This window comes from Hippoglossus stenolepis, chromosome 10, assembly GCF_022539355.2.
Source record: "Hippoglossus stenolepis isolate QCI-W04-F060 chromosome 10, HSTE1.2, whole genome shotgun sequence".
NCBI classification, from domain to species: domain Eukaryota; kingdom Metazoa; phylum Chordata; class Actinopteri; order Pleuronectiformes; family Pleuronectidae; genus Hippoglossus; species Hippoglossus stenolepis.
In genome coordinates, this window is record NC_061492.1 from 24,566,621 (window position 1) to 24,593,967 (window position 27,347).

At 39.9% G+C, this 27,347-nt stretch overlaps 1 protein-coding gene across 1 annotated transcript in view; it reads right to left on the reverse strand.

Moving 5' to 3' along the window:
* Window positions 1-5,680: 5,680 nt before the first annotated feature.
* adck1 (aarF domain containing kinase 1) overlaps window positions 5,681-27,347 on the reverse strand; it is a 75,987-nt gene continuing 54,320 nt past the window's right edge. The window contains exons 8-11 of the mRNA XM_035167616.2: window positions 24,073-24,222; window positions 22,289-22,486; window positions 11,375-11,568; window positions 5,681-9,112 (exon numbers count right to left, since the gene is read on the reverse strand). Of these exons, the coding sequence (XP_035023507.1) occupies window positions 8,953-9,112; window positions 11,375-11,568; window positions 22,289-22,486; window positions 24,073-24,222 (702 nt within the window). The 3' untranslated portion in view covers window positions 5,681-8,952. The remainder of the gene's footprint in view (window positions 9,113-11,374; window positions 11,569-22,288; window positions 22,487-24,072; window positions 24,223-27,347) is intronic.

Genomic DNA, 27,347 nt, shown 5'->3' on the forward strand with positions numbered 1-27,347 from the left:
TGTTCATCTGCAGTTATAGAGCTCAACAGACACTCCACACTGCAGGGTGCAACATGATGATATGGAGAATTCTTATCTACAGGTTAAGGGATGACGGGTCTTTTATATGCAAATTTGTGGCAACATGATTTTTTGTGTGAATGAACAGTGACATAGTACATTAATTACAGGTGGGAGAAGAGGCATGCACAGGTGGGTGAATAATTCAAATGAGGCAGCACACACCGGTTTCTGGTGTAAAGTCACTCTGCTGCCAATTTGGTGATTTTAGCAACAAGACCAAACTAAATACTAAAAAACAAATAATGATAATTTTGATTAAATACTCTCCACCCAATAGATGCACTGAAACTGGCATAAAAATCAAACTGTTAATGTGGTTGAAGCAGGTGTAGGTGATTCATTTAATCCCTGCAGGCTAAAAGCTCTGATTATAAGTGCTGCATTAGAGCAAACAAAAAAGAACAGAAAAAAAAAACTGTCTAGCTGTTATTCTTGATATTCTGACTTTACGAAGCAGAAATCAGATTAAGGGGTTTATTTTAATTTCCATTTTAAGGAGGAATGAGGTGGCAGCAGGCAAAGGGAGGTAGGGTCCTTCATTTAGGAAAGAAAGTCACTGCCAACCCAGAGGCAGTAACCCCAGAGAGCAATGGCCTCAGACTCTCGTCCTTACCACTTCACACTCAGCTGCACACCGCCTCAATGTACACAAAGTCTAATGAAGCACACGGAATCACATCATCTGCAAAGAGCAGGGAAAGATTGTCAGGTCCCCAAACTGGACACTCTCTTCCCCCTGGCTGTGCCTTGAGATCCTATCCATGACGAACACAAACAGAATCACAGAAATGGGTGTGACGTCCTGCTGGGGATACGGACACACAAACATAGCTCTCACTCTGGTCATACAAGGATAGAATGGCTCATAGCTACATCACGGTACCTCACACTCCCACAGCACCCCCCCCAAAAAATACCTTAGTGGCTCCAAAAAACACATGTTGACTGGATGGGCAAAATCCCATGACCTGTCCAACCACTCTGCATTAGTGAAAAAATGATCCCCTGTTCCAAAGCCAGAGCACAATCACCAGCAGGACATTTTCAGCACATTGTATAGTGACTTTTCCCTTTGATGCAGTTTTTGATGCTGTTTATTTCCATGTTATATCAAAGTTTCATGAGTTATTTAATGAAAATGCAGGACTTTTATTGTAAATGCATATGATCATAAATCATAAGTCTAAACATACCTGGTTGTACCTATCTTTCTGAAACTGTAAAAGTGACCCGCAGTAATGGAGGGGCAGTAAGTAAAGACTGAAAGTCAGACTCAGTCCTCAGAACCCTGAAGCTGCGCCACCGCTGCTGCCAAAAGAGCTGTTCACCTGTTTATTCAAAGTCCAGTGACTCTCGTCTCAGTACAGAGAACCCTGAACTGCAGTTGTTGTTGCTGATGTCATGAACGCGTCTTCGTCTTGACTAAAACAAGTGTTTTAACCAAATGTAGAGATGTAGGGAGATGTCGTAAAAACACATCACATTTAGATTTATTAAGTAAGTAAAAGGAAATGTGAGATTATCTGCAAATATATATTGAAAGAATTTCACTTTTTAGTTTATTTTAACTGAAAAGTGCTGAATTGAAAGGGTGGACAAGTCAGCTAAGATATTAAGATTTAGGAATCGCAGGCTTTGGCTCTGAGGGACCTTTTTAGATAACAATGTGTAGATGAGGAGCAATTTCTAACCTGAGCCAGGGAAAGATGAGGTCAGTGAACCCAACATCCATTCTCTGGGCTAGACAAATTTCCTCACAAAATAACACTTCTATTTGGCCAGTAGTTGTCAAAACATCTTGCTGTGGACCAAACTGTTGGACAGACAGAGACACTGGGAGGGACCATCACGGCCATTAGACCTGCTGCTTGCATGGAGAACAGTACTAAGCCCTGAGGAAAGGTTTTTATTTCTTTTTTATGGGAGGACATAAGTGAGCAAAAAAGAGGATTTGGAATCAATTCATCTGGCCTCGTCCGACAGACAGCAAGTGCACTATCGATTAATCCCACTATAAATTTCTAATCAAACAAACTGCATCACATCGATCATGCTGTGGGCGGGCCACAGTGACTGGCATATTGGATTTTTAATAAGAGAAAAATATCAAGCTCACTGTAACTAAGAAACCATCACCCAGAGGCCTCGCTGAGTGAACTTTACTGTCAGGAGAATAAAAAAGGATAGAGTCGGGGGGCGAGAGACAAAGGGGGGGATATAAGAAAAAAAAAAGAAACATTTAACCGTGCACTTACCTCAGCAGTGAGTTAGGCAGAGTGTGGTTTGTGCTGTGTTGTGAACAGCGTGGGCCAATCGACTGTGACACCTCATTTATTACCCAGAACACACTGGAACAGACAATGACACTGCCATCGCCCACACTGCAGCACAGGCCAGCGGCATCTTTCTCCAACACGCATGGTGTAACCACATTTACTCGCTGTGTTACCTGCGCGTCAATGAAGAATGATTCAACGTTGGTTTTACTGACAGATTTTACAACTGAAACAGAGACTGTGTAGTTTTGTCAACGGCTCTGCCCACAGCCGTTTATTTTTATTCTTACAACATGTTGATCTACTGACGTGAAGAAAAAAGTAAAAAAGATGCACAAAGATGTATAAAATGAAGAAATATAACAGTGTGGGTTGTGGTTGAAGTCGTCATCTTGGATAGCTTTCGTCATGCAATAATACAGCTCAACAGTGTGGTTCTGGATGTAAAAATCCAATAAAGTAGTACTAATAAGTAATAGTATTTTAACCCTCCAATGTAGACTCAGCACCAGGTGTAACAATTTTAAATACTCCTGCAGAAGCCAAAAGTCTGTATGATATCAACTGCGTTTTCAGAAAATGATTTGCAATGTCAAGGAGAAGTATTCAGGTGTAATGGCGACCTCTGTGATTGGTGAAGATTACTGTTACCATGGAGATTGTGGCAATTGACGATGCCACTGGTGTCTCCCACACACAGCCAGAGACAAAGGAGTTGCTATTCAGCATTTTATTTCTTCCTCAAACGCAGCAATCATAAATTAAACTCAACTTAAAGTTGCCAGATATTTCTGCTGGCGCCTCGGCTTTACAGCTCAGCCTGGCTCGGGCCCCATGTGTCTCTCCCGAGTGTCTCCCCCTGGCAGCTCTGCGGCTGCCTTTTGTACAAGAGGATCGATCAGCTAACAGCCCTCAGCTGCAGAGTAATCCTCTGGTGCAGGTGGAGTTGCTCTCCGAGCCACCTCCATGCCCACAGAGGTGTTTACCACATCCGTGAAAATCATCAATTGGCTCTGATTGGCTGCGATGAGCTACAATCAGATCATTTAGCGTTACTACACTAGTATTACATCCCAAGCTTCTCGGCTCCTAAGGCGGCCCCTGATATCATGCTAGCATCTGTGGCTAAGCCTTGGCTCCTTGATGGTAACAGTAAAACAGTGCGGCCCAACTCGGAAGTCTAGAACTAGGCAGATTATTGCAGAACTGGGGCGAACAGACAGAGCCTCATCCCTCAGTTCTCAGGCCTCAGGCCTCTGCATCCCCTACGCCACACAGGTTTGGAATTGCTTATAGCTGGTGCAAGTTCAATGTATGCCTATTTCACCGTGGGAGCTCCTATGAGAAGCAATGATATCATGGACACAGAGTTTTCACTTATACTGTTTACTGAGGTTGAAGTAACGATATGGTTTCTGCAAAACAAGCGTGACCAAGAAGTAGAAATGAAATATACAGCCATCAATGTAATAGCACATATTAATCATGCTTTCCATGAACCTTCCAGCCACTTTAGGGAAATTACTATGAGCAATCAAGTACTACAGTTTAACAGCTTCCAATAAACATGATACTTAAATAATCCGAATTGAGTGGTTAATGTTGCCAAACAAACATAATAACACTATGATGTCTGTATGCCAGAAAGAAAGGTAAAGGAAAAGTTAGCATCCCACAACATGACCCCTAATCCTAAACATGTGCTCTAGCTTGCTAGTTAGCTCAATTACCCTTTTGTCAATTAAGGAAATGTCTGCAAATATACATTACAAATAACATACTAAACGTTCTAAACTTGAAGTGCAATGCTGTGTACAAGCCCAACAACAAGTTGACAATCTGAACATTTAACAACACTCAGACTCAACTCAGAGGGAAACTGCTGCCAAATGCCTGTAACACAGCTGAGGACCCAAAGAAAGACACCACGGCAGTGTGGACTGCCCTTACTGTGCCTGATTAGGGAATTCTGTACAGAGCCCATCAGTAGAGAACGAAGTGGAGCTGTTGTTCGGTTTGAACATAAGGGTCCAGCTGGATTTTGTTCTAGCAGTGTTTGTAATGTTGGTGCTGACGTCAGCCTAAAATACTTGAACATTACAGTTATAGACTTGACCCTTGGGATTAGTCTCTGTAACACAACAGTCCTTCAAGCTTTTCAGAAGGTTTCAACTGCATCTCATAGCCTTCTTCACAAAACATTGCATGCATTTTAAGGGATAATTCCAGGTTATACAGCTAGGCTTGTATTCTTTAAATAGTTTAGCACATTTTTGTCCAAACTGGCTGTAGGGTCCAGAGCATATTGATATGCACCTGGTCTTGTAAGACCTAAATAACCATACACCCTTTTACTTGCGATACTTTGCCTTGAACATGTGAGCGTGTGACCTTTCATCATCCTCCAGACCACTTCCACAGAGGGAGTGAAGGTGAAATGAGGGAGGGAGGGTCAAGGTGTTTGCTCTTTTTTTCTTTCTTTGAAAGGAGTGAGGAGAAAGCTGTTCTTATTAGCTATGGCAGGCCTGGGTGGTTCTGTGTGATAGAGATGGATGCTCTTGCGGTGGCTCGATTGCGGGCGCGCACACACACACAATAAGATCACATTCTGTGAGTGCGTGTGTGTGTGTGTGGGTTCTGTCACAGCCCAGTTGTAGGAAACGTGTCCCTGACATGCAGAGGATATGCCAACAAAAGTGAAACTAATTTCAATTCACCCGACAGGCATTGCAAATAAGCACAGCCACTATCCTGTTAAAATACCTATTACACTGGCTTGGATGTGCAACTTGCAGACAAGGAATACTTCTCCCCTCCTCTTGGATGTTTTTGCAATTATGCACTTTAGCTGGATGAAGTGCACAGAGAGGCAAATTATCAGCAGGCTGACGAGTGAGTGTGTCCGTGAGTTTGGCTGCTGCAGGGATTAAAGCATGTGAGGCAGCAAATGTGGGGCTGATATTCAGGGCCTGAGCAGGATTTCAGGAGGAAAAAGAGAGAATACAAGATTATTTATTTCATCTTGTCTGTGTTTTGTTACTAGAAGGAGACTGGTTTCACGTGCTGCCTCAGCCAATCACTACAAACAGACAAAGTTTGGGAAATGGTGACTGTGGGTTGGTCCTGCATTTGGGTTCAAAACTTGAATGGGATTCCAATAAATATGGTCCAGTCAGACACACACACACACACACACACACACACACACACACACACACACACACACACACACACACACACACACACACACACACACACACACACACACACACACACACACAATTCAAATTACTGGAAACATTTAAAATTATGTATAAATACACAACTCAACAAAACATTTGTAACATTTTTTAGACATTTTATTGTGGGGAATTTACATACTATCATTTTTAATAATTAAATAAATAAATCAAACACTGGTTATTGATTTTACTCAACAAACCAAATCATTTTCAACACGAAAAAAACAAAACCCATAGTCTGAACTAACATTATCAATGTTCAATAACCTTCATACAAAACAGGACATGACAATAATGATCCCTGTGGTTTATGGAATTAAATGGAAAGGAGATTAAAAAGAAAGTTGAATGAAGAATTTGGATGTTTATTTTTTTCACCACCCTAAAACTTTTTATCCACCTCTTTTCTGTTTTGTTCTTTCCTCCTCTTCCACAGTTGTCTTTTGTACCTTTCCTTCTAAGCTTTTGAGGCTCGTCTGCTTTTTGTTATTTGGGATTGTTCTCTCCTCTTACATCCTAAAAAGTCTACAATATGTATTTTAGGATTCTGTTGTGGGAGTTAGAATGGAAGACGGTGTGTATAATAAACAGGTTGTTCCCCCCTTCGTTTGCAGTATAGTTTGCTTTCAGAATTTCAAAACATCATCTGAGCAGCCTCTGACTATCTGAATATGTCAGCAGAAGTGTTTAGCAAAGTAAACCAGGGGAGCAATAAATGACACCACACCCTTGAATTCTGTCCTGTTAGTTAATCTATTATTCTATAATGAAACATCCCACCATTTGTTTTTACATGCTGATTCCAATTCACACCGAGACGGGATCTTCCAAAAAGTGCACTTTCTGTTCTTGGCAGTGACTGTATGTAAAGATGGATGGCACATCTCCACTTCTTAAGTGAATATATCCTGGATCCGGGTCTGCATGGCACATACATCAGTGTGAACTACCTAAAATGACAGAAACCGTCTCAGGTGTGCCGGTGCTGCTCTTCTAGATATTTGGAGAATAGCAGAATATACATTGAAAATTATCTTTTACCCCAGTTTCGATGTTTGTTTGTCGAATATGTCCAGCATTTCTGTTCCTGTGGCCCAGGAGGGAGGGGGTGGGGAATTAGACTATACTGCAGCCATCCACCAGGGGGTGATGGAGAGGATTTGGCTTCAGTTTAAGAAGCCCTCGTGTTGTTGATCGTTATACACAGTCTATGGTTCTTTGTACACAAATGTAGCTAATGTGGAGAGAAAAATGAATACAGAGAGAAGAAGAAGTTGATGTAGTAATGAAGAGGAGGTGTGTCATTTGTCACATCCTAGGTGATATGCTAAAACTGACACTGGTCATATATCTGAAGGGGCTCCCTTCTCGATCCCCTACATAATTAATAACCAGCTTATCGCTGTAACTCATTTTGCATCATCAGTGACAAGTACAGTTGACTATACAAGCCACAAGTTTTAGTCTGGACAGCCAGAAACATAAATGTTTGGAATCTCTTAAGGAGACACACAAAACCATTTGCTGATTGAGTCCTTTCGGTCACAACGTAGCAGTGTAAAACGCAACATGGATAATCAATTAACAAGCGTTGCTGACCCTGTTGTCTTTGTAACAGCTGTGCAGTTAAATTCTGTATTTTACAATGATACAACTGCTTACATGTGTAGGAGATGAGCTACTATTTGAGTAACAATACTGCAACTAACAACCAAATGTTTACTGTGTACATCGACAGGCACATGCCCAGTGTACGTGAGCGGTCATGTGATTTTCGTTTTCAGGCGTGTTACTATGGACGGGGATAAAAATTGATAAGGATCCAAAATGCTTGTGTGGACAGAGATTGACAGAGAAAGCGCTGTTTTCAAAACAAAACTTAGTCCAATGGATGTAGCCTTAGAATTGTGACAAAGTTAGTGAACTTAGATCCTGCAGCAAATCCTTCTGACATGACTCTGAACTCTTTACAGCACTGTTCCTGAATGAGACAAACGTGATACGACAGGTAGGCCCACAGATCATCTGCAGTTGTGACACAGTGGCTCATGCACAAAATATGTTTTGGGGGGAAAAAAACTGCTTTTTGGACAGTAACATAGTGTTTTTTACTTTGTGATGCTCTATTTGTATGTTTTCATCCCCATATGAAAACTGCATAACTGTAACCAAGCAACAGACTTTCAACAACTGGTATGAAGTCAACAATACAGCTTGAATGTTTTCAAGAGCTGCCGACTATGACTGTGACTGACTTTCATAACAACAAAGCACAGGTCGTAAGTTTGGTGTGACATTATGACATTATTTAGCCTGAAAACGTACGAAATAACCGACGGTGATCTTTTCTTCACTGATTAGAAAACAAGAGTTCACAAGGTATATAAGAGAAAAAGATGGGACAAGAAAAAAAAACGATGGTCAGAGAAGAGAGACTTTTGTGGACAGCTACGCAATAAGTCATGTTGTATATTAAACCCACCAACAGCAATCACATCAACGCTTCTCAGTGACAGGAAGAGAGATGTCTCACTGTCAGTGACCACAATTCAGTGCACGACACTGAAACCAATAGTAATACAAACTGGTGTGGAATGAGTGTACAGTATTTAACCAAGAAACAACAGTAACATTGAAACAGTAAACATGACCCGTTATTATATAATGACAATAAAAAAGGTGTTACCTGTAAAAGATGCAACTTGACACAAACTGCATTCTGAGGTATTTAGTTAAGGAGTGCGTATGAATCAGTGGTCCAGCTTCTTCCAGAGGGAACATTATTATATATTCTATTTTCTAAGAATCAAAGTGATAGTTGAAGATTTTGGAAAACGTGTGGAACTGTTTTTCTGAAACTGAGATGAGGAGATGGATGATAATCTCATGTCAGTGTATGGAGCTGGAGTCAGGAACGAGTCTGTGGCTTCAGTAATGTGCTGGAACTTACTTAACTTATTACTTGACAAACTGCAGTTAACCCACACACACATTACTTCTTCGAGCACTATTTATGGCTGATTTTGGTCTCATGCACAATAAATATTGTACATAAGATACATTTAAGAGAGAAATAATTATCTGACAGTATATTCTGAACTTAAATAAGAGTAAAACAAATAAAACAAAAATTGACTTATCTTAAATAAAAGAAACACAATTATGACATAATCATGAGAAAACGACATCAGCACGTTGTACAAGTTGTGATCTTGACAGTCCTGATGTTAAAAAACCTCAGCATGTATTGGCCGTGTGTGTGTGTGTTTGGGCACATATTTAAATGGTTTTATTATACAATGTATTACAAACCAGCCAGTAGTCATCTTTTGCGATGTGTTGCTGATGTTCCAGTCTGAAGTCCATGTGTGTCAGCGCAGAAATGGCAGCAGAGCAGTGAGCCAGTGTACTGACATGAAGCTCTTCACCCACAGAAACAGTTCATAGAGAGTGAGTCTCCCCAGGCTGAGAGATTCAGCCAGCTTTATCTGCAGACGCCTCCTGCTGGACTGAGCCTTACTCTTCTTGTGCCTGTCGACAAGATCAGCAGAAGGACCGGGAACAGGTTAGACATAGTTTGAAGAGACTGGGTTTCTTAAAAGATGCTCTCTATTTCAGTGAGTGACGTTCAGACGGTTGTGTGCAACATTAGTACATTTTAAATTACTTGCTTTGTACTTTTATCTGAGTTAATTTAGGGTAAGGACGTTTTCTCAATTGAAAGTCCAGACCATGGTCTGAACCCAGGTTCATGTCTTTTTTATATTGTACATATCGTACCACTTGATTTGATTAGTTTTGGTTTCACATTGTAATTTAGGGAGCGCACAAAAGGTTTTCGTATGACATACATACGCCCTTCAATCAACACCTATGAGGGCTGCGTCTACCTGTACTTGATATTAATTGGTTTGTTGACGGACATGCATCTGACGTCGGCGTGTCGTCAATTCAGCTAAAGTGCACAGAAGAAAATAGTTTTTTGAATGGAGAAAATGACTGAGCTTGTTCACTTTGTTACTTTTGTTGTCACTGCAATATCATCATGGTATTACTACCAGCAAAATGAACATCCTCATCGTTTAAACATTATATTGTAAGAGACAAAGACTACAGGCGACCCTGCGAGACAATTATTTTTGTTCTTCTATTGTTTAATGCTTTCTCAACTTCCCCAATTTGATCCGAAAGTCCAAACTATCCCCCCAAATATTTCAGATCTGATCGAAATCATGGTTTGTATGATACGGACCAAAACTACCTCTTTTGTCCAGCCTAAATTGTGGTCAGTTGGTCCACACTGTGGGCCAAGGCACCTTTCACACCTGTTATTGTGGTTCAAAACTTAAAGATCCGGACCACACAAGGTAGGTGTGAAAGCCCCCTAAGTGATTTTATTTCTCCTTGATGGAGACTTCAAATACTTGAGTACAAATTTCCAGGACTCTCTCCATCTATTTAGTTGTTACGTGTGAAACACGCAGTGTTGACAAGTGATAACCTATTGATACAGTTTTACACTGTACACAGAGCAGATCATCTGATGACCAAAAAAAGACACACATACCTCAACCTACAACCTATAGAAGGAAACCTGAGCAGGCACTGGAGCCTCTCACCCATCAACAAGAAACAGGCTCCTTTTTGAGTCGTGCCCATGATTCTTAAGTGTTTGGGGCAGTTCAACTAAAAATAAATTGTTATCAGAACCAGAATAGTTGGTTCCAAGGTACACCAGAAAACATCAGGTTTTCAAGTGGGAACTGTGGCAACATCAGTGGGTGTGTCATATTCTACAGATTTTAACGAGCTTTATTGTGAATTGTGCAACCGTCTCTGTTGATGACACATCTTTAATTACAGGGGTTCTGCTCAAAAAAGAGCAATGGGGAAAGAGCTATGGGAGGCCATGTGAAGTCCACACACATGCCCGACTGGCAGGAAGATAAACACATTCATCTACTTTGTCTTCCATTTTGAATGGTCATGAACATAGGAAAGTAAAGGTGCGACACACACCTGAGAGAGGTGAGCACATGAACACAGGATTAGTTGTCAAAACGGAAACAGAGCAGGAGATTGTACAGATTGCTGGAGATGAGGTGGCACCACAGTATCCCCTGGTGCCTGTATTACATTACTACCCATGGCACTACAATTGGTTAATATTTTATAAGATGTGCTTATTCAAACAAGCTCTACCACTGTCAGCAGAACCGCACCAGGCAAGAGACCGTCTGAGAGTGTGTGTGTGTGTGTGTGTGTGTGTGTGTGTGTGTGTGTGTGTGTGTGTGTGTGTGTGTGTGTGTGTGTGTGTGTGTGTGTGTGTGTGTGTCCACAGCCCTGTCCCTCAGCCTTCAGCTGTGAGCTGAAGTGACAGCCCACATCCCTCCTCTCCCAGCCTGTAGTGGCAAATTTCAATTTCTCTTCCAAAGCCACTCACTTGTCAGCTTAGTTTGTCTTTAGTTGTGACACATTTCCAATTTCACCATTTCACTATGAACACATGTATAAGTCTCACAAACTGATGAGTCTTGATGTTTCACTACAGCCTTCAGTTTGTGAGCTGGAAAATTATGAAATGTCCCTATAACTGTAGAAGAATAATCACCTAACAATGGTCAAACAACTACTGACTTTATTCCTGTTTGTGAGTGTTCAATTTGATATGAGTATGGTGTAAAAAGTTGGAAAAGTTTCAATTTTAATCAGAATGAAGCAGAAAATGACAGACAAAATACAAACACAGATGAAAACAGGCTGAAAAGGAAAAAAAGCTATAAACTTCCTGACCTGGCCAAGGCACGTATGCAGCAGCGGGACATGTTGATGAAGGACGAGGACGAGGCTCTGGTCTGTAAGGTGGTCTCAATGCCCCTCAGCAGGTCATTGGTCTTCAGCAGCAACAGCATCTGACGGGGCACTCGATTCAAGAGCTCGCTGATCTGGGGCAGGTACAGAGCTGCGTTGGTCCGAATCTCAACATCCTACCAAAGGAGAGAGACACCGAGCCAAGCTTTGTCTTTACTGGTTACATTATGTATAATCATATAAAGGCCATGCATTCGCACACTCATTGATCTCATGTTTTCTCTGATTATGTCTGACTAGATGTCCTCTGGGTGAATCCACAGGCCCATCTGTCTTGATTCCTCTGGGTCCATCAGGGCTAGAAAAAATACTGATCACCATTATGTACTAAACCAATCAGTAGTGAGGCTTGTTGCTTCCTTCGGTATGGCTTGAAAACGCTGATATTTGTTTCGTTTTTTTCCCTACTGGTGAAACGGGTATCAATGAGCACACAACACATCTGAATCATTAAACAAATCAGAAATGTTGGCACCAGACCAAAATGATGCTGAAAAACATGTGCTATGTAACGTTTTAAAAACATAACTTGATACTGTTGCCGTTGTGGGAAGCAGTATTCAGATTTAACATCTACAACAAACACAAACTGACTGGAAAGAAACATTTTATTATGTTTCCAGGTTTCAAGTAGGAATTAGTTGCCTTGTCTATCAATTACAGAATAATTAAACAAAGAGTAATGAGCCAATCACGTAACTTATGTATGAAACTAGAAATTATCTTTCCACTGGTGTATTAGACTCAAGCAGCTGAATGACAGAAAAACAAATGAAGTGGTCAGCTGCAGATGAAACGCAGTGTAGAGGACAGAACTCCACCTCCATCCATGTCAACTGTCAACAGCTGACCATTGTTCTTCCTAACAAAAACTAAGTTATAAGTCCAACCTGAGCATAGACATCACATGCTTATTTCTCAACATATGGTAGCACAAACCTCCTCAACCACACTTCACACTTTAAAAATGAAACAGGATCTGCTCTGGCAGGAGTGTTTTCCCTTCAGCCCCAGCACCCATAAGTGAAATAGCTTGTAATGCGATATAATGTGTATAAATGCTTAATGTAAGTCTCTGAAGGCGACACATGTATGTAGATATATACCAACGCCAATCACAGCAACTCATCAATTATATATATAATTTCTGTAGGGTTTTTATGATACATATTTTGATGCTATTAGTTTGTCATCATTTCTAGTTGGTCAGACTATTACCCCCTCCATTGAGATTATGTTTTCTTTTTTTTTGTCTGTTTTCAAGTTTAGCAAGGACAAAAAGGAGAGTCTGACAGATGATATCTGCCTCCATGATGGCTATTTGTTCCTTTCGATTCTGAAGATGGCTGCTTAGGTCTCCATGTGAATGTCCCTCTCCCGCTCTGTACTCACTTGAAAGTCCTCTATCAACAGGTCTAAATTACACCATCAGTCATGCAACAAGAACAAGGTGAAGGCTACAGGAGCAGGAATGAGTGGTGATGTTATGATAAAAGGAAAGAAAATAATTTCACTGGTCTGAATTGTTTACAGTACACACTGGGGACACAGAGGTCCTCACATTGTAATGCCTCTTTAGAATATCTACTTGACTGTGGTCGAGTATGCAATACTAAAGTACTAAATACTAATATATATATATATATACACTGACATTATGAATCAAATGAGAAGTAGGGTCATTTTCTGACAGACACAGAAGAAATAATGTGTTTCATACTTATCCGACAGTATCTGGTTGTAGCAACTAAAGCACGTATGATCCCATTTAGGCAACTCCAAAAACGTAATTAAGATTCAGGAAAGTTGATGGTCTTATATAAAATATTTAAAAGGTCAAAGGTGACTTGAAACATCAGAGGGGACCAACAGAGTTTATATTAAATCAAACACCATATGGAGCTCTGGACATCAACCTGGGTTCCTACTGTCAAAGTGCTGTGACATCCCTATCATGTGATACACAGGTAGTATCTGCAGGTTTCTATAGTGACATGGGATACTACCTGAATAAGAGATCTCAGCAACAGAAGAGATCAATAATTTTTTAGGAAAAACAAATAATTTACACAAGACTATACATGTTTTGGACACAGCAGAATGGTTACAGCACACGCCACATAACCACTTCCACTATCATATTGCAGCCTGTTTTGCAAACATTAAGTAAATACAAGGACCATCAAAACTTTTTCATAGGCTTGTTGTATATGTATTTATCCATTGTGTGTGTGTGTGTGTGTGTGCGCGCGTGAGACAAACTGTCAGAGCTGTCATTGCAGATACACAGAGAGTTGACAGGCACAGAGAGAGACAGACAGCAAGTCAACATCCTGACACAGATAAACTCTGTCTCTGCTCTCTGTCTGTCTGCCTTTGTCTCATGCCCACAGGAAGTGATGTGAATGAACAACACTGACGCAGCAAACAACATCTGATTCAACGGCATTATCCTCTACCTACAGACACAAACACAAGTCCCAAGAGGGCTGCATTGTGATTTGATGTCTGACAGACACAAAGGAGACACACAAATACAGTACTTACTTGTGCACTTGTTAACGTGAGAATAGAAATGGCTCCATGACTGTACTTTTTGATATGATTTCAATATCTAATGGTTCAGATGTATTAGAAATTCTCTGTCTTTGTATCAATGCCTGTTTTATAGAGTAGTCAACAACTGCCCATAACTACTTCACTTATGAGCCACACCAACATTAACTATACTTGGCTCTGAATCAGTTGTGACTTTGTTAATTTGGAGCATTTTACCCTTGGTTCAGTTTCTTTTTACACTCAGACAAAAATCTCAGTGAACTGACAAACTCCAGAGAATGTTGACTGCATATTGGTCTGATGTGTCTGGGGCAGGAGCAGGGGAGCAGGGGAGCAGGTACAGGAGGGTGGTACCTCATTCCTCATTGCTAGTCCAAACAATACCATGGTTCATTCTCTGTCTAGCTGCAATTACCTCTACAAAATTGCCACAGTTTATTTGCGCCTGATTAAACTGGGCTAAAATATCCAGGTCTGAAAACGCTCGTTGCCATCTAAAAATTATAACTTGGTTTTCCTGTGACCATGATGTGTCCAGGCCTTCTGTCTCCATTCACACTGAAATTTAGACAGGATGCAAATGATACATTTGATAAAATGGCAAACAGAATTACTGAAACACATTTACATTTTCTGGACTTCTGCATGAATCAGAATTGAGGTATTGTCACCATCCATTGGCATATGGAATTGTACAATTCTACTTTTATAGAGAACAAAAAAAGAGAAGACTTGAAGAAAAGTCAGCAAATAACTAGAACTCTGATGATTCATCCTTATCGGACAGCTCTAAGTACAGGTATGAATGCATCCAAGAAATATTGAGATCTGATCACTCAGACCACATTCAGCAGCCACATTCTTTAAGCAGTGTGTGCTAATGTGTTCAAGGCCACATTGAAGGACTGCCTACTCAACTGACTTCGTCTGCAAAAGAACACAAATATGTACTCGCTTACATTCACATATAGCTGAAGCTGTCTTTGTCCACAACATCTGAAAATTTCGAAAAAGCACATGAAGGTAAATGACAAGGGCGACGGCCACCTTAGGCAGATCCATTTGCTTGGAACGTGCCATGGAATAGATCTAGTCTATGTTGATTTGATTTCTTCTTCTTTTTTTTATTTTCCAGTAGACCAAGCATGGGACTGTACCTTCTGCATCGCATTTGGTCTTCACAAAGAAAATGATGTATGATTATTTACACATAGAGCAGGGAAGTGAACGCCGATCACAAGTAAAAAAACAAAGAAAAAAAAACGAGCTACCAGGCTTAAGACATACACATACAACATAATACCCCATCACAAACACCCAGCCCCCACCCCATCCAAGTCCAAATAACAGGGGGCTGGGTGTTCTGAAGAGCTCTGCTGAGTCCTGCTTGGGGAATAACAATTACTAGCAATTATAGGAGGTTGGTTAGCAGCCCTCACAGCTGTCAGCAGGACACAGTGCTCTCATTTGCATCTGAAAGCTTCAATAAGGACATATTGTATTGCGAGTGATGCGATAATAGGCTGCGCAAAAGGCAACGCAAATGCAGTTGGGGGGAGGAGGAATCTGTGCCGGTGATTTTTCTTTTCTCCCCAGTGTAGCAGAGAGTTGGCAGAATGATTTCATTCAGCCGCCAGCAGATATTAGAAAACTGTGGGCAGAGACAGAGGGAAGAATATCAGAATCTACAGTACGATCAGCTGTAACCAATGGCATTCTGAGTGGGAAAATGCAACCGTGCTCAGGGCAGTAAATTAATTGCACTAAAGAAATGCAAATCTTCACTAGTACGTGGTCAATTTTTAGGTTTTTCTTCACAATGTCAAAGGTGTAATTACTCAAAATTTCTTGTTGACTTGAATAGTAATGTTTCATGAGTTGAGGATGTTTGGCCCCATAAATGGTGAGGCAACTAAAAACAAACTTTGCCTCTACCCAGACATTTCCAACGTTGGTGTTGAGTCTGAAGCTGAAATCTCTCATGTCTTTTGGACCTGTCAAGGCTGAGGGTGATGTAAGGCTAATAATATTTTGTGCATGATATATGCAGCATTATTTGTTTTTAATTACCTTGCATGGCAGATTATTATTGACATGAAACACCCTTGTTTGTTTACTTTTGTTGAACTATAGGAATTAGTCTTGTGGAATATGGAAAAAATGCTGAGTTTAGAATCAAAATTGGAGAGCTGCTTTCAGACATGCACTGAACTCCAAATAATGTCCTGAAATTATCTGGAGGAGCTGTATGTGAGAACGCAAATGTCTGAGTCAGTTGCTGTGGATATTCTCCGGAGTTCCTCCTGCCAGACCCAGAGTAAAAACTCAGTGAAATCACAATGTCCAAAAGCCAATGGAAGAATAGTAGATTATATATAGATTATCCAGAGGATGCACCGCATGCAAGTGGGCACGTAGAAAAAAAAAAAGAATACAAATATGTTGGAATAAAAAAGAGGAAACATATAGAAGACACCAACAAAAGTGTCAACTTGGAAAGACACAGATATTCGAAAGCTTTTGGTGATAAGAGCCAATGCCAATGCCAGTGTGACCCCCCCCCCCTCCGTTTGAACACTTCGGAGATTTTGATATTGTGTATGCATTCGACTAGATAATCTCCTGCTGCGTTCCCGATAGCTACTTTGAGATATGCACTGAACTCCGGAGATGGATGCGTGAACGCAAATATCCACAATATATCATGTGTGAATACAGCAGGAGACCGGTCACCTGAATCCTGCCCAGGAATTGTTGTTGTTGTGAACGAGTCTGAGCAGAGAATCTCCTGCTGCATTGTGAATGTGTGAAAGAAAACCTCTGGAGCATGTCCGGACCCAATTCTCCAGAGTTCGACTTATGTGTGAAAGGCAAACTCTCAAGAAAGTCCCCGTTGTGCGGACATTCTCTGGAGCTCATATCTGAAAAACGGCTAAGGAAACCACAAATAGTGACAAAATTAGAGGTATATCAAATTAATTAGATTTATCTTATTTTGCACTTTTGCACAGTTACACACAAATCCCATTACAGTTTGCACAACAAAGTTAATTTAAAAAGTAACAGCAATACAATAGTAACCAGCTGCATTGGTTGTCATGAAAAAACATTCTCCACACTGCACTCTTAGTTTGAGTTTAGTAACGACTTATCAAAACACCAGAGTCCAGAGAATATAACACAGATTCTACTTCGCTCAGTCTCTCCCTACCTGCCAGATATCAGACAGTGCTGTTAGCTGTTTGCAGATCAGACTGATGCCCAGTTACGATAAACAAACAGCAGAAACAGATGAGTTAGGGTGCAGACATTTCTACTCGATCTGTGGTGACTTTTGAGTTGAGTGATTAGGCTCTGTTTAATTTTAGTTAAGCATTTGCTAATTTATTATGCATGATGGCAGTTTTGCAAGAGGTTCCGGTCTGTTCTTTTTCACTTGTAATGCACATTGAGTTCTAAAAGGATGTTTCACACAAGATGTAGTCTTGCAGATGAAAATCAATTAAAATCATGAATTGGCCCTAAATTTGAGAAAAACCACCTGGTTCTATTTTGGACAAATCTTTCTGTTTTCAGTGACTGGAAGAGAAACATTCATTAAAATAATAAATGTTCCTGCATATGAAAGAAAGGCAGGAAAAAGCCAGAGCTCTAAAAGCACTCAACATTTTCTGCATGTGACTGCATTAACACTAATGGAATGCATCCCTCACTTGATGAAGCAGGAGTTAAAAATGATCCATGCATTAAGTGGATAGAGAGGACACAATGAAAAGAGGCAACATAACGAAGAAAGGAAACAGCACATGGAAAAAGAGGAGAAGTCAGAAGAGATGAAAAAGACAAAGCAAAGAAGATGAGTGGTTGGGGCAACAGAAATGTCTTAAAATGTCTTCTTTGCTCTAGAGTGCTGGACAATCAACAAGTATGTGCAAGAAGAAGGCACTTGAGTGGATTCTGCCTAATGGTGTGTGTGTGTGTGTGTGTGTGTGTGTGTGTGTGTGTGTGTGTGTGTGTGTGTGTGTGTGTGTGTGTGTGTGTGTGTGTGTGTGTGTGTGTGTGTGTGTGCGTCTAAAAACCGGGGACATAAATGACAAAGATGGCCTACATTGATGGAAGTGCTTTCATGTCAGCTAAAGAGGAAGACAGAGGGAGGGAGAAAAATACACCTTACACACATTCTCACACTGGAATACTATTATGCTGATGAGTGCATACAATTCCAACATGATGGATATTTCCCCCCCTGAAGCCACCTTCTAAAGCTGTTTGTCCTCTTATAGCCTTTATCGTGTTGTGCTGCATAAATCCATGAACACAGTTTAATGACTTTAGTGTCTCATTTGTTGACCTGCACACCACTTACAATCATCAAGATAATCAACCTTGCTATTTCGTCCATACCATGATTTGCATTACATAGCATTTTGCTGCATCAATCCACATCCACACAATCAATTTATAACACTAGTAAATCTGATCTACTAATTCCTCAGACTGCTCCATACAGTCCATTAACCCATTGTATATTTGGCCACTTGATTCTCCATGTGATTCTTTTGTTATTACCCAGGGATTAATCACAAGTAAAGGAGGGTAGAGCTGGTAGCTCATGCAGAGCGCTACCTTCGACCTTTGCTCCTACTTCACTATGACAATCTGGTCCAATGCCTGAATCTGAATAGCCATAATTCAGTCAAAAAACCAGAGCAATTCTGCCAAGCTACTGCATGCAGTAACTAACAGCTAACATACTGGTACAGGTTAACTCACAAGTTACTCATATTTACTTACTAATATTCAGACCAAACTACACAACACAACTGTTTGTCAACATGATCCAGTGCGACATATACAATGCCACTGTTATGTTGCACAAATCAAACTGACATCTCTACTCTTAAATTAGGGTTAGACCTTGATTGTCATGATTAAAAATAATAACCATTTGTCTCAAGTTGGGAATGGCTACAATCACAAATAAAAGAAGATAACCTTCTGCAAATTTTCAAGCTCTAAAACATCATATTATTGATTTTAGGACTTGAACGCAAATGCATCTCATTTGTGGGCATTTGCTGAAACGCCTGTAATCCAGCCCAAGATTTCCATCTCTTCTGAGACAGGTCAGGCCAATCACAACCATTTATCTAAAATGGGGCAGGTTTGATTTGATGACTGACAGGGGAGCCTCGCTGAGGCATTCTATTGAACAACAGAGATGGTTGATGTGGACAGGTCGGATGAATCTGCTAATTGGATGGTATATTTTCTCTAAAAGAAGAAAACTCAAATGCACTGAAATTGTTTGTTGATACACTACATCAGATGTTTCATTGCTGTAATTAGTTGTAGGTCTGTCCAATTGCATCCAGAAGCATCTTGGTCTGCGACTGTTGATAACACTCCCCTGAAAATTAACTGAAAGGATCCATTTGTACATATAAATGGATGTAATGATGCCAGGTCAGAACTGATAGATCTGTTGAATTTCTTGAGAGGACAATCTATGACATGAACAAATGTTGCCTCTAAGTATCACAGATAATACAAATGCTAATATGCAACCAGTCACATATTATTAATAACCATAACAAAATTGCGTTTTGGTCAACATCAAAAGACAATAAAATGTAATTTGAAAGAAAAACGGTTTTATTTTTATTGTTCTGCCAATTTCATAAAACATCACCGTTTGATGTGCCCTACATCATCACAAATTAAATTAAAAAAGTTTAATTTATAACAGAAGTTTTCCTCAATGTCAATACGGGCTGAGGTGGTGAATAGAGAGCGTATGGAGAAAATCAGGAGGACCAAGGGAGAAATTAAAGAGCAGTAAGCAGTGGAGACAAAGCAGACAGGAAATTAAGAAAAAAAGTCAAATCACTGAGCTGTGAGGAAAATGAAGGAACTACACATGAAATCACAATGCCCACACACACACGCACACACACAGTATTCAGTAAATGTTGCTTATTTTACTATGTGGGGCAGTAAAATATCAAAGTGGGGGCAAAATGTCAACTCTGAATTATGTCATAGGAGGATGGACATGAAATGTGCTGATCATTTTCCTGCTCATCAGAGGAGGTATATGATTTTGATGTGAGGAATTTATATTTTAATCATAGCACCAGCCACAGTAGAAACTTCACTTTTAGCCCCAAAGCTTTAATTCAATATGAATCATTTCGGGATTGTCCCAGTTTACCACTTAGCCCTACCACTTGGCCCTACCCCTTCGTTTTGATCGTGGCCGTGGAGTATTGTTGTCCCATTTCTCTATGTAATCTAGGGGTACAGGCCATCTAGCCTCTCAATCACCGTAGTGTATTCAGGACCACCCTTACAACAAAGGGGTGGTGGAAATTCTCGAACGCGTTACGAACGGAGGAAGCAAATCAACCGCTGCGGGTAAAATGCTCATATCTTAGTTTAATCCAGTAGCAAATGAAAATGTAATTGAATCGCTGTGAGAAGCATTTCAGGAAAATCGCTATTCATAACGTCAAAACAAGCATGTAAACAGTCTGAGTGAGACAAAACAATTCATGTGCAATAAAATAGATACAAATATTTTTTAATGATATGATTAAAAAGAGCTTGTTTCATCAAAAGAAAAACTTAATAATATCTCATATCAGAGCAAAGTTGATCTTCAACTCTATCAGGGTTTAGTTGAGGGAAGATAGGGCTTAGACACTCATAATGGTGAAGGTACATAGACACACTTTATAGGTCTATAGCATAATGTGAGTGAAAATGTATTTGTGTTTTTGGTGTCTGATGGTGTTGACACAAAATAAGTGATGGCAAAGCAAAAAGCACATTTTGTTAAAAAAGAGAAATGTTGGGAGTTTGTATCAAAGCATACCTCAGTAGGGTAGTAGATGGTAGTAGATGGTAGACATGCCTTTTACTGGCATGTCTAATTTTCCAAACATATCCATTTCCTTTTCAGAAATACCAAAGAAGACATGAGGAGTTATTCGTGCACTGGCCCCTGCCCAGTTCTGCCTTGCCCTGCCCATCATGTTAGAGGGGGTGGCACATTGTAGCAGACTGTTGTGTAGTGCTTTTGTCAGCTTCAACATGTTGCATAAGAGAGGTATAAATAAACTCGCTCTTGAGAACAGATGGCGTTGTGGAACCCCTGTGGGTAAAGGGATACTGAGACACACAAACAAGTTTATTTTGCTGGTGGATTCTAAAAACAATCTTATCTAGAAAAACTTAGGAACTCCAATCCTAGTCATAAACACTTATGTTGTAATAATGTTTAGTGTCGATGTCTGGTCCACTTTGTGCTGGAAATATTTGCACAACATGGGCATTGACAGGCTGCTGTAACAGCCTCCACTCATCAGATGTTGAACTTTGCTCCAAGGATTTACTCCTATTCAGCCACAGGAACATTAATGTGGTCCACACTGATGGCTGATAAGGTCTGGCCCACAATTGGCTTTCCAGTTAATCCAATGTGTGTGGAGCAGCTGTGGATGTCAATCAAGACAAGGCTCCTTTTCCAGTGATTGTTTTACGGATGCTTTATGGGTCAATGTTCATCACAAAGAAGAACAGTTGAAATGGTGAAGTAGGTGTGGGGCCACTATGCCACTTTACATCACAGCTCAGCTCTGCTGTTGATGGTTTGGTCCTTAACCATCAAAAACAGCCTCAAACTCAAAGGACACTAAAGGATGTGGATAGAAATGTGTTTGTAGTTGAGGTCTATGTTAAAAACTCCAAACCTTACCACAAATTATTTACTTGGTCATGTAATTGAGGAATTCATCCAAGTCATTGCATGTATCTTACACCTGATGGAGCCTGGTGCAGCTAGTTTCTTTGATACCTTAAATGAACTTGTCGATACATTCATGCATTTATTTACACCCACAATTGACGTTAAATTTAATATTTAATAGTACTATGTTTGTTATTAATGATGTTTAATTGTACAAACAGAAAAAAAAACTTTAAAGTTTGTTTCTTAATAATATTTCTCCTCTAAAGTCTGTGACGCTAGATAATTTTTTTAATCATTTTCAATGGCATTGTTTTTCAAAGTTGGCAAGAATACCTCCATCATATGATTTCAACATTAGATGTAGTCTTGTCCAATTTTCTATTATTATTGCTGCTTTTTTGTTAAATTATTTTGTAGAGTCTGATTTGCTTTATGAATCTCTGTAAAATACTGTCTAATATATGTGAACATAATCTTTTCAATAAATACTGCATTCACGTTCATGTTAGTGTGTTAGATCATACCTCAGAGTTTGTGACAGGCACAGAGCTGATGCCAGCATTGACTGCGGTCCAAGAGCGAGCAGTAAGGACGCAGGCAAAAAGCGGGTACAGATCTCCAGCTCCCAGTCTGCGGCTGTAACGCTCCACCTTGGACATGTCGCTGTTAATCAGAGCCTGCCACAGCCGACAGTAGTCCAACCTGAAGTCTGGTTTCAGGATCTGGAAAGAGGGGAGGATGGATGAGTTGCTGTTGTTTCTAATTAGAATTGTATCTACTTTACTAATAATAATCATTGGTACTTTAAGCTGTAAACAACAAAGTATTTAGAGTATTTCTATCTGTTTATGATTGCATTATCTTTTCTGCTGTATTTTCCATTCAAGTTTCTAAGCATCTGAGCTAACACGTTTACTTGTGGCTATGAGAATGAACACAACTGGTGATGTTTGCTGATGGCAAACCTGCAGGGTTTTTCTTCTTGTCTGTGCACTAGTCACTCTTGTTGGTTGGTCATAGCTCCTGCACAGTGGTGGTTGGTAAGATTTTTCTTAAAGTCACACCCTCCTGATCAGTGGCTAATATGTCTTTTGCTGCCTTTATTGCCATGCTCCCATTGGCAGTTCCACCAGGATATAAACCACGACATTAGCAGGACCCATCCATAAAAGCATTGCCCTATAGCCCCTCCTGTGGTCAGATAGTAGAGTAACCTGCCTGTCTTTGTTACTTAAAGTATTTCCATTTTAATTATGTTGTGAGTTTACATTTTATTTGTCATAAATTCAACATCTTAGGGTATGTTTTAGGGTATGTTTCTGCTTTCGATATGTTGACAACAAAGAACATTAACAATCATTATGATAAAAACTGTTTTAATAAAGTATAACTATATATATTAATAAGCATTAATTTCTTCATTATGCATGTGTCAATATTAACATTTACATTATATTCAAATGTGCTGCTTTGCTGCTTTGTTTTTACACACAATTCATCTACCAGCTCAGAATCCTGTGCCACTTCCAACACATACACAATGTGTAGTTCCCTACTGGTAATATTACAGGAAATGTATGTGTGTAAGTGTGTATGTATGCGCGTGTGTGTGTGTGTGTGTGTGTGTGTGTGTGTGTGTGTGTGTGTGTGTGTGTTTCTATTTGAAGAGTGGATTAAAATTCTACTCCAAAATGACAGCTGAAATTTGAAGTCATTAGGGAATAAATTGGTGCCATTATGGTCGAAGGGAGATCGTTGTGTGTGTGCGTATTGTGCGTATTGCGTATTGTGTGTCTCAAAGATTATTTATCACTACATTCTCTTCATTAATACAGGAACAAGCAATAAACAAACTCATGTCAGACCTGTGGGTGTTTGTAAAAGCAAGTGTGTTGACAATCAAAAGCATATGTGTGTGGGTGTGTGTGTGTGTGTGTGTGTGTGTGTGTGTGTGTGTGTGTGTGTGTGTGTGTGTGTGTGTACACACAACATGAGAGCACACATACAGTATGTGCCATTATAATTAAGGCTGTGGTGAACCAATCCAAACACAGCACACTGCACTCTGCTAAGAACAACATCAAATGGGCTGTTTATCAAAAAGCTTTTATTCTGCTGCAGCGCTAATAAAAGTGTGTGTCTGCCTGTGAGCGTGTGTGTGCTGTTCATTTTTTTCATGTGCATCTCCACTGTTTGTTTGCAGCTCAACCTATACACTCAAGGCCTCAGGCAGCAGCATGAAAAATGGATTGCAATATTCGAACAAATTGTATTTTCTTTATGTCTGGGCAGCCTGGAGATCTCCCACCTGATAAAGGCCGTGATCAAGCAGGACAATCTCTGTCTTCTTGTTCTGGGGACACTTTCGGACCAACACGTTGCCTGGATGCGGGTCACAGTGAACAAAGCCGTGGACGAAGATCATCTCACTGTACATCTTACCCAGGCTCTCTGAGATCTGTAGGTCATAAAGTGAAAAAGTGGAACATTAAGTCCAAAGAGACATATTCTGCACGCCTTCACTAGCCAATCAAGTTGCAGTTTACATATCTGTCCCAACTCATGTCATTATTAAATAAAAGGTATAAATTGCATTTTGAGTTATGGCCAACATTGTGTGTTCTGAAGTGACAGTGACCTTTGACCATCAAAATGTAGTCACACAAGTCAACGTTTCATCCAAATTTGAAGAAAGTTTCTGGAGGCGTTTAGGGGACACTGTGCTTATGAGGGGTCACAGTGACCATGGCCTTCGACCAAATTCTAATCAGTTCATCCTTGAGTCTAAGTTAATATCTGTAACAGATGCAATGACATTCCCTCCAGACATTGCTGGTAAATCATTTTCACAAAACGTGAGGTCATAGTGACCTTGCCCTGTGACCTTGGACCATCAAAATCAATTCAGTTTAATCTCATCAGTTCAATGAATGTTTGGTCTAAATTACAAGAAATTCCCTCACAGCATTTAACAGACATTAAGTTCATAAGGCCGGGTTGAACGGACAGATGGATGCGCAACCAGAAATATATGTTTCTGTCGACAGCTGTGGTGGATGTGGAGACATAAAAGATGGATCAATAAAAAAAATTGCATGAAATAAATGAACAGCTGGTACTGTACTTTTAGTAAGTGTAAACAGATTGGATTAACATCATTATTGTTATAATCATTTCTGAAAACTGTTTTTTAAGCGTGTTATTCAGCTCCCATCCATCCCAACAAACAGGCTTGATATTTTAAATAAATGTCAATACAGATTGACCTATATTTTTTTTGTTTTTGAATAGACAGTGGTTCAAAATATTTCAAAACATCTGATGTCAAGGTTGAGAACATATTGACAATAAATGCTGTCACCATTTATTCAATATCACAAAAGTTTGATCATGAGAAAACTAGAAACAAATACATTACAATTCAATGTAAAAGTTTAGTGTACGAATAAAGTACTTTTAGTGCTTTTACATTGACCTATTGTACACCATATTAACCTATCAGTAATACTGGGAAGGATTTTTTGTTAAAAGTGGTAGAAACTTGTGAGCTATGCAGAACGGAAAGTCACACTAAAGCATCTAAGAAGAAATATGAGGAAATTAAGTATTTTAAATTGAGCGTCATAAATGGAAATATCAAAATTCCCCCCCTAACACAAATCTTATTATGAAAACAAATCAGACTCAGCTGTTGTCAGTCAGTGAGGCAGCAGAGGCACCAAACTGCAACTTACAGATCCAGGATTCATATGTGTGGTTGGTGCTGAGGGCGGCAGTTCCAACGAGAGTTTAACCGTCTCTTTTCTTTGCAGAGTCAACAAATAAAAACAACAGGTTTTTTTTCTTATTTACATTCCAAGAAGTCTACTGACAATTATTCTGTCCACTGAACATGTCAGTACCATTGATAGTATTTCTGACAGTGGAAGCTCTGCTGAGGATTCAGTGGCTGGCACCCGCTGCTGTCTTTTCACAAACTTGGCTGTTTCCTCATTGATCTTTCATTAAAAAGAATCTACGTGTCAATGCCTACCCTCCACCAAACCTTACTATGGTACAACTACAGGAGGGGGGTGGCATGAGACACACTATGCAAAGTGTAACACAAAACACAACTGCTGGATGGAGGTTGGAGTCAGTTTGGATTGAGTCTGGGAAAAATAGAGAGAGAAGGAGAGAGAAAGGGAAAGTAGGAAGTAGGAAGTAGAAGGAAAGAGAGGACGAAACTAAGGGACATTACAATACTATACTGGGGATTTCATGGTTGAACTGGTTGAAACATTTTTTTGTTGTAAATGTCTATTCGGTAAATATATACATCTTCCTCTTTCTCACATGACTCAAATGTCAAAATGATGGTTTTATAATTTTCCAGCTATAGACTTAGTCAGAAGACTAAGAGTGCCTGTCCCTTCCTCCTTCGACACTAATGTTGAAAAACGAGGTCAAACAACGTATTTTCTCCTGTCAAAATGAAATTAAACCACAATATTTCTCTGTAACCAGACATATTAAACAAAGTTAAATTTAGGTGGTTCCCCCTTACATGGTGAAGAAATCTTGACAGCAATGCGAAGCGAAGATGTGCATTTTACATATTTTCCTGTGCGCATAATCTGTATCAGCTTCTTTCTTCTCTAGTAATAATGGCTATGATTCTGTGACTCCTTCGGTGACTCCTTCATGATCTTTTTATTAGAAAGCCACAAAACAGTGGTCAAGAGAGAGAGCAAATCCTCACAACAACTGAATATAGAAAAAAGCTTGTCGACCTGCTCTGACCAGTTGGACACAGACCACACAAGACATCATCAGCACACTGCAGGAACAGAGGTGGGGGACTCGAGGCAGTCTCAGACATGAGATTTACTCCATCAATGTTTATAAATGACTTTGACTTGGTATTTATTTGAGACAGACTTTACTTCTTCATCTAATATTAAACATTTGTTCTAGAATTAATGGTTTTATTGCTCGGTTATATTATCGAGTGTCACATTACTTATTTATCTTTGACAGCTATCACAAATTTTTACTAAATGATGGATATGAAAAATAAGTAACTTTCCTAACATAAATCAGTGTAGTATCAGTGTCCTGTAGTCACACAGGTGCAAAATCTGGTTACAAAATGAGTCATTACAGCAAGATTGCATTTTCCTTTTTGTTAATTTTAGCGTAGCTGAACACTGGAAATAGGTTAGACTATGTATATACAGTCCATCTCTCACACACACACACACACACACACACACACACACACACACACACACACACACACACACACACACACACACACACACACACACACACACACACACACACACACACACACACACACACACACACGTTTAGCAAGAAAGCAGAGAGCTGACAAATTATCTCACAGAGGAATGGGTAGACACTAATGACCATTAATTAGTGCTCATCAGATTGTCACTGGAGAGGAGCGATGTGCACACACACACACACACACACACACACACACACACACACACACACACACACACACACACACACACACACACACACACACACACACACACACACACACACACACACACACACGTACGATGATCATGA